This window comes from Porites lutea, chromosome 1 (genome assembly GCF_958299795.1).
Source record: "Porites lutea chromosome 1, jaPorLute2.1, whole genome shotgun sequence".
In the NCBI taxonomy this organism is placed as follows: domain Eukaryota; kingdom Metazoa; phylum Cnidaria; class Anthozoa; order Scleractinia; family Poritidae; genus Porites; species Porites lutea.
In genome coordinates this window covers 4,052,701-4,060,190 of record NC_133201.1, presented here as the reverse complement: position 1 = coordinate 4,060,190, position 7,490 = coordinate 4,052,701, and the positions used below count along the sequence as shown (strand labels likewise).

The 7,490-nt window shown below is 40.7% G+C and overlaps 1 protein-coding gene across 1 annotated transcript in view; it reads right to left on the bottom strand.

Moving 5' to 3' along the window:
* Window positions 1-386: 386 nt before the first annotated feature.
* The window catches only part of LOC140942816 (coiled-coil domain-containing protein 150-like), a 17,986-nt gene continuing 10,882 nt past the window's right edge, over window positions 387-7,490 (bottom strand). Inside the window, exons 16-27 of the mRNA XM_073391824.1 lie at window positions 7,125-7,218; window positions 6,839-7,008; window positions 6,360-6,489; window positions 5,820-6,026; window positions 5,112-5,180; window positions 4,894-4,970; window positions 4,351-4,414; window positions 3,634-3,720; window positions 2,805-2,884; window positions 2,256-2,364; window positions 1,527-1,661; window positions 387-532 (exon numbers count right to left, since the gene is read on the bottom strand). Coding sequence (XP_073247925.1) covers window positions 461-532; window positions 1,527-1,661; window positions 2,256-2,364; window positions 2,805-2,884; window positions 3,634-3,720; window positions 4,351-4,414; window positions 4,894-4,970; window positions 5,112-5,180; window positions 5,820-6,026; window positions 6,360-6,489; window positions 6,839-7,008; window positions 7,125-7,218 — 1,294 coding nt within the window. The 3' untranslated portion in view covers window positions 387-460. The remainder of the gene's footprint in view (window positions 533-1,526; window positions 1,662-2,255; window positions 2,365-2,804; window positions 2,885-3,633; window positions 3,721-4,350; window positions 4,415-4,893; window positions 4,971-5,111; window positions 5,181-5,819; window positions 6,027-6,359; window positions 6,490-6,838; window positions 7,009-7,124; window positions 7,219-7,490) is intronic.

Sequence of the window (7,490 nt, the reverse complement as noted above, 5' to 3'; positions counted from 1 at the left end):
GTGTTTGAGTTAGACCTTATTTATGAAGAATCATTTATCGACTTGACTTTTACTTAAATAATTCTCACCCTGGTTGTATACAAGATAGAAGTTTCCAAAGTTTCGTGGAGTCTGAGACTAATACAAAATCGTATGTACAAACATATTTTTGCACCATTGAATAAATAAATCTTCTTACAATACATGACTCGTTCAAACACCTTTCTGGTTCTCACTTTTCTTCAGTGCTCTTGTTCATAGCCAGCTGTACAGTTATAGTAACATGTCGTACGAAAGATGCCAGAAGATCAAGTTATTGAGCACTAAGACTCAACTATTGAGCCATACGGCTGTTGTTTCTAATTGCAACTGACAGGATCTGCCAACCTTGATTCCAGGGTATTTTCCGAGAGAGATCTGGGAACTAGTGTAAAGAGAAGACTTTCAAGTGGCCGGACTTGTTTCACTAGCTTTCCCTTTGTCATCTGTATGTGGAACGCCTCAGAGTGTCTAACTCTATTGCCATATCTTCCATTTGTCGAGCTGTTGATTCCTACCAAAGGAAACAAAGTACTGTTACAAGATCCTGGCTTTCTAGTCCGCATTAACGCGGTCATTGTTGGCAGTTGAATAGAGGTTGTTTTCCGAAGAAAAGTGAAGTTAAGACAATAAGGGCAATAACATACAGAAAGTTCAGATTTAACGAAATGAATGATAAAGTAACTAGGCCACCCTAGAGAATAAAGCAAGCTGAGATTCCAAACGCAAGCCCTTTCTTTCAAGCGAATCAAAAGGTTTGTTGGTTGTGTGTTGTTTATATATCGAATGGTGGAGCTACTATTTGTGGGAGCAAGAATAAACCATTGAATTAAGTGTTCATTGTTTCTGCAAGGATCATGACTGCGGATTTGAAAGATAAATTAACTGTGTTCTAGGTATTAGCTTTCCATGTTTTACCTGTTCGTTGCACAGTCCAATCTTTCTTAAGATGGATACGTCTGGGACGGGCTCTCAGTGTCCGTGCGTCTTACAGAGAATCAGAGAAAATGACAGAAGGACTGGCTTCAAGAACGACTGCGTCTCAAAGAGGGGTAGTCTGCCCCATAAGTCAGTGTCCGTTTAAAGGAGACCTGCTATATTTCTACAGTCCTCAAAGGTCGCTTGGGTTAAAATCTTTGGCCAAAACCAAATCCCAAAAACAGTTGCCTTCCAAGACTTGTTCCCGTCAATTGCCTCTTCCCCATTTTGTTATGGGGTAAAATATCGAGAATGGCGTGCGCAAATTTACCTCGTTTCCCTGTAAGCTACTTTTTCTGTTGCCTCACTTTCATGTTAAACCCGAGCGATCTCAAATATTTTCTCCTTTGCCTTAAAGCCATGCGATATCACACAAGAACTAGAATCTACCAGACTTTATCAACCTGTGATTACATTGAACTAGTGATACGATATCTGGGTTTTTTGAACCATTTATGCCTCTGGGCATTAGAAACATCTGCACCAAAAACTTGTTACCACCCACCCCCTAGTAAGGAAATATTTTGTACCTTGAGTCTCTCTAGCTTTTGCGTTGTCATTAGGTTATAGTCCATCTCAGCCTGTAAAGCGTGTTTCATTCCTTTAGTTTCCCAGTGATTCTCGGCCACGTCACTTGCAAGTTTGCTGATCGTCATTCGACTCGCCTGCCAAGTAAAATTTTAAGTACATTCAAACATCTTTACTACGGACACTGCGGGGGCCATAGAAAGTGTCCGTATTAAGCGGGTGGAACTTAGTGAAAATGCAAGGCCTTTCTTTCCCCAGGGACAAAGCAAACTACAGTAAAATTCCCAAAATAAGCCCCGGGGCTTATATTTTTCAAAGGCCCTTTTCGAGGGGCTTATCTATGGAGGGAAATTTGCGTTTCAAAATCGATCGGGTAAACCTTACAGTTGGACGGAAATTTACCGTTTTTGCTTTGCTTTACCTTGTATTTGAGGGCAATTTCCAAATACAAGCCCCCGGGGGGGTTATATATGAAGGGACGATTTAACGGACGGTTTTTTGCGTTACAAGTTTGGGGGGCCTATATTTGGAGGAGCTTATACATGGACGGGCTTATTTTCGGAATTTTACGGTATCTGTAGTAACGATGTGAGCGTTTTAAGCAGGTGTCCGTTAAGCGGGATTCGACTGTACATTAAAAACCCGCAAGAAAGAACCAGCATTTTCTCAAGTTAGGCTAAACAGGTTCCTACATATATGGTAATAAACACAATTTGAACAAATCAAATTACCCTCATAAGTTCTTTGGCTTTTTCAGTAGCTTCGTCTACTTTTCTCTTCTCCTCATTCCTTTTCTTGAAGTTTTCTCTGTTGTGTTTTTCTAAGGCGTCCTGTATTTTCCTGCAAATAGAACGTAAAAATGTTTTGAAGGGATGGTTCTCAACAAGACCTTACTCCTCGCCAAAGCTTCGTCTCTGAAATTCGTTTTGTTTTCTTAAAGCAGCGTGAAGGCTTTATCAGTAAGTTTTCTACTACTTTACTTTCAGGTTTTCAGCAAACATGAATTAAAAAATTAAAAAGCTATACAAAACAACGCAACGAAACATACTACAAAACAAATCTTTATAAGACCTTGTATAAATATCATAGCTTGGTAAATCGGAATATGTGAATTGCGGAAAGACTATAAGCTAAGGTTATCTTTCAGAACCAAAAGCAGGAGAAACATTTACAGTCGCCTAACAAAGGATGTTATGGCTGCCGCAAAACTGCCAAAGTTTTCGGAAATAATGTCAGCAGACTCACCTACCCAAAGTCAACAAAGTCAACAAATTGTTTACCTTGATCTAGCTAGCTCTGCTTGTAAATTTCCAAACTTGGTCTTGAACCACTCTTGTGCCTCGCGTAGATTGTCCGAAACCTGCAGAAACATTGTAACTAAAATTATACACAAACCTAATAAAGACAGAAGCGAATTTAATTCATAGACGGCTTACCCACCCATTCTGTGTCCTGACCGGCACTACAGCGTGCGAAAACAAAAAGGAAAAGAAAAAAGAAAAGAAAAGAAAGAAAGAGACAGCTACTGGCAATAGTTATAGCAGGAGTACGCTATTAAACTGTCATTATGAATAATAAGACAGATAATTCTAGGTGACTTCTATTTTAGATCGAAGACGTTTTTGGCTACTTGCCGCATAATTAGGGACCTTAAGATCCGACGACGGCGACGGCAACGGGAACGCCACAAAAGCAAAAGGTTTAATTAGCAAAACAACAATTTCGCACGTCCAACACGCTTTTTTTTACATTTCTTTGCCGTCAATGCACGACTACGACGCGAAAATGCCTAATTTCACGTTGACAGAGGAAGTACACAAGCGAGGACGAACTTTCCTCTCTCTTTCTGAACTTGAATATGGTTCTTAGGAATTTAGCGAAGGAGGGTTAACCTACATTTGACAAAGTAAGTGACTTAGAGTAATCGCGATGAAGATTGAAAGAACGCGAATTCACTTTTTCAGCGACGTTTTCTCTGCCGTCTTCGTCCTCAGATCTTAATGTCCCTATTGGCTCGAGTGTTGAGTCGTCTGGATTTAAGAAAGCATTTTTCTATCTCCAAGTCTTTTTCTCATCAGACACCGATAGTATTCTGTGAGCGGGGCATACCTGCTGAGTCTCAAAGTTGGCCTCCGCAAGTTTTTTCTCGGTTTCCTTTCTTGACGATTCCAGGTCTTTTTCACGTGCCTGGAGTTTCTACAGAAACAACAAAAACATTAAAGAACTCAGGAAAATCAAGGTTAGCAAAACTTTGGAGTGTCGAGGAACAAAGAGAAGAAATAGGGACGGAATGAAATTCTTGTGTGGCAGTTCCTGTCATGCAAGCAGTGTAACACAAAGCCTTTCAAACGTCGTCTCGTTCGTAACAGATTTTTCCTAATACTTCTTTTATTTTGCTGTCTATTTTTTCCAGTTTTCAACGAGCAAAAACACGTTTGCTACAAAGGCTAACATTCGAATATTTTGACTTCACAATCGCTAGCTTGATGTCAGACAATGACGAAAAGCGAAAGTTTGCACAAGACCTCCGTGCTGACGAAGCGTGTCTCTCTTGAGAAGTGCAATTGTGCAAGTCAATATCATACATACTTCTGCATACTTCTATTTTGAAAATATGCGGAGGTTCGACAGTTTTCAGCGGCTCGTACGTGCGATATGCGCTCGTCAGATGACTTTCAAGAGTAGCGCGCGCATCTCACTCGTAAAATGATCACGTGAATATCGTCCTCGTTTGCCGATAACGTGATACTTACAGTATCTTTGAACGTGTGTTACCTGATAGAACTCAGATTACGTACGTTAGAAACCTGTATAACTGCTTCTTACCTTAAACCGGTGTTCTATATCCTTTCGCAAGCCCCTTTCCCGTTCAAGTTCTTCTTCTTTCTCCCTGTTGACCGGAAAAGAAAATATACCAACGATGGGCCATGATTATGAGCGCAAGCGTGCGGTGAAAAGAAAGTCAAATTTAACTAGAAGCCTTAAGTCCCCTAATCAAGATAACAGAGATCGTGGAGACAAGAGAAATGCGATCTGCAAAGACGTTTAAGAAAGAAAAAGACACACAGTCATTCATGCCCTGGGCAAAGCAGTCACATTCCGCAGCGTTCACTGTGAAGCGCGATTTCTTCACACGTTCCCTGCGATCATGCCCTCAAAGAGACGCTTGCTGCATAAGAATGAAAAACGCCCTATTATAAGTTGCCTTGCAAGCCACCGTCTTTCATTACAAAGCTCGCCATAATTGATAGATCTGGAAATTCTGCAGCTGATTGGGTTACGTAAACTTCAAAAGTTTGGTACAGTATGTCAATAGCAGAAAGGACAGCCCCTTTCCTCCGGGGCAAGTAAGTAAATTAACTAACTCACCGTTGAGCTTGGATCAAAGTTTCTAGTTCAGCTTGAAGATCGCTAAACTTTGAAACAAATTCTCCAATTGTCTTAGCCTACAATAACAAACAAAATGTTATGATCAGTTATTAAGTGGACGATTAACTTACACCTATGGTTTATCTTCACGCTCATCTACAAACGGTTTCAACGAAGGTAACTTGATAACCTCATGAGAAGTTGAAAGGATATAATACCTGCTCATTATTTTTACGCATATACTCATTTTTAACTCGCTCCAACGTGTTCAGTTCCTTCTTGAAATGCTTAAACAAAAACACAAAAAAAAATGAAAATGAGACGTGCAAAATCATGTCGAAAACTGAGAACAGAAAACATTCTTCCAAGACCAAGATACTTCGTGACTCAAATTAGACCTAGAGATATTTTTCACTTTCATCGTGCTGAGCAATAAGGGGATGTGCAAGTCCCTGAATTAGATACCATGCATTAGGGGACTTAAGCAACGGCGACGGCGAAAGGACGGCAAAGAAGAAATAGCGTTGTTTTAGATAAAGCAAAACAACAACTGCACGTGTATCACGCTTTTTTGTAATTTTCTTTGCCGTCACTGTACGACTACGACGTGAAGGAGCCTATTTTCACGTATTGTGAAGGACATGAACACAGGCTATCGACTTTCTTTTTCTTTTCCTGAACTTTGATACAGTCTTTTAGAATTCAACTCCCGCAAAATTTGCCAACATTTGAGAAAATGAACGAGATGAAATAAGCGTGTTGAAGTTTAAAGCAGCGAGAATTCACTTTTTATCCTATCTCTAGTCCCTCACATTATGTCGTACTTCGTTCTAGACTCACGTAATTGGGACACAGGAAAGTGTTAATTACAAAGCCTTCGAAAAAATAAATTAATACATGTAAGACACAACAAACTGTCTTCCCACCTCTGCTTTGCCCTTAGCACCTTCTTCTTCGGTGTCTCTTGCTTTCTGTGCTTTTCGTAACTGCTCCAGCTGCACCTTCTGCGACTTCATTTTGGACCTGTTCTTCGCTAATTGATCTTCCAGTTCTTTCACTTTGTCTTCGAGTTTCTTGTTCGTATCTTTGATTTTGTTCTTATAAGCATTTGCATCTTCCAAGTCCTTCTTTATCTGCAAAGGAATGTTATAAAAAATACAAGCTCAACAAGAAAGACTCAAAGATAACAGATTTTGTAAGCTTTATCCAGCGTTTTTACTCCGGTGTACATATTTTCCGGCGGCCTTTAAATAGCGACGGTTACATGTTTTCCCTCCACTTAGACACCAATTTCATATTTTCCCGACACTGACCCGAGGTGTTCCGAGCGTGAGTTCCGGAGTGATCCGGCTGTGTTCCGGGTTATATGCCGATTGGACACCCCAGCTGGCCATAGTGCTATATAGCAACCGGTTTTTAGTTGTTGTAGAAGCAGTTATAGTCTTATTACATAAAGCATAACCAACCTTTGCGAGTTCTTTCTTGTGCTTTGTTCTTGTCTCTTGTAAATCTTTCTGTCCTTGACGAAGCACGTCCTCAACTCGTTCCTCTAACTCTGCAGCTTTCTCTTCACTTGATTCGCGAATCTGGCGATCTCTGACAATGTAATGTACAAGTAGGGTTTCAGTGGTGGAAAGATCCAAATTGTAGAAAAACAAATTTCATGATTTGCTCGTAATTACATGTACACAACAGAAGATTAACATTTTCAACTAAAAGTTATTATTGTGTTCGCGTGGCTTTAATTTAAAAGGGAATGTTTTTCGCGGTTGTTCTGGTAGAGGCTTCATTTTGTAGACGGTAATAAAAAAAATCGCAAACTGCCCGCCTACCCCTCCCCTGAGGCAACATTAACACCTACTTCTCATTTAGGGCAAAATGTTGGCTTAGGGGAGGGGTAGGTGGGCAATTTCCCAGAAACCTATAATAATCCAAAAAATCATACCTTTCCTCACGGAGGTTGTCATACTCGACTTGTTTCCTTCCCAGTTCAGTTTGCAGTACTTCCATGTTATCTTGTAGTTCTTTGTTGGCTGACAGGAGCCTTTCCAGCTGATCGGTCATTCTCTCTCGATCAATTTGAGCGTCTGACAACGCTTCACGTAGCGGCCTAAGCTGAAAATAACAATAATAAAAAACGGGTAGTACAAATAATGCAAGGAAATCGTGGTTCAGGATTTGTATTCGCTAAGAAAGTCAAGATTGTAAGCTTATAGGGAATCTACAATTACCTCTTGCAGCTCCGTCTCTTCAATGGTGACAATTTTACTTTGTAGTGCATCATTTTCGTACTGAAGCTGTTTTATAAGCTCCTGAGAGGAAATTCTGCATGAAAAGGCACAGAAATATTGTCATGTTTAGTCATCTTTGTGCACAAAGGAAACTAGCCTGCGTGGCAGGCGTTCGAAGGGGAAGGAAAATTAGGGCGCGAGACCAAGCGCGAGGGAGGAGGGAGGGGGAGGGTAGAGACGGGAAGGGAAGACGAAAGATTTTCCTTCCCATCATCCTTCGCTCTCGTTTCCAGTACCCCGCATTGAAGTCCAAGCTCCCCACCCTCGGAGAAGGCAGGTTTTGGGATCATAAGGGATAACTGACAC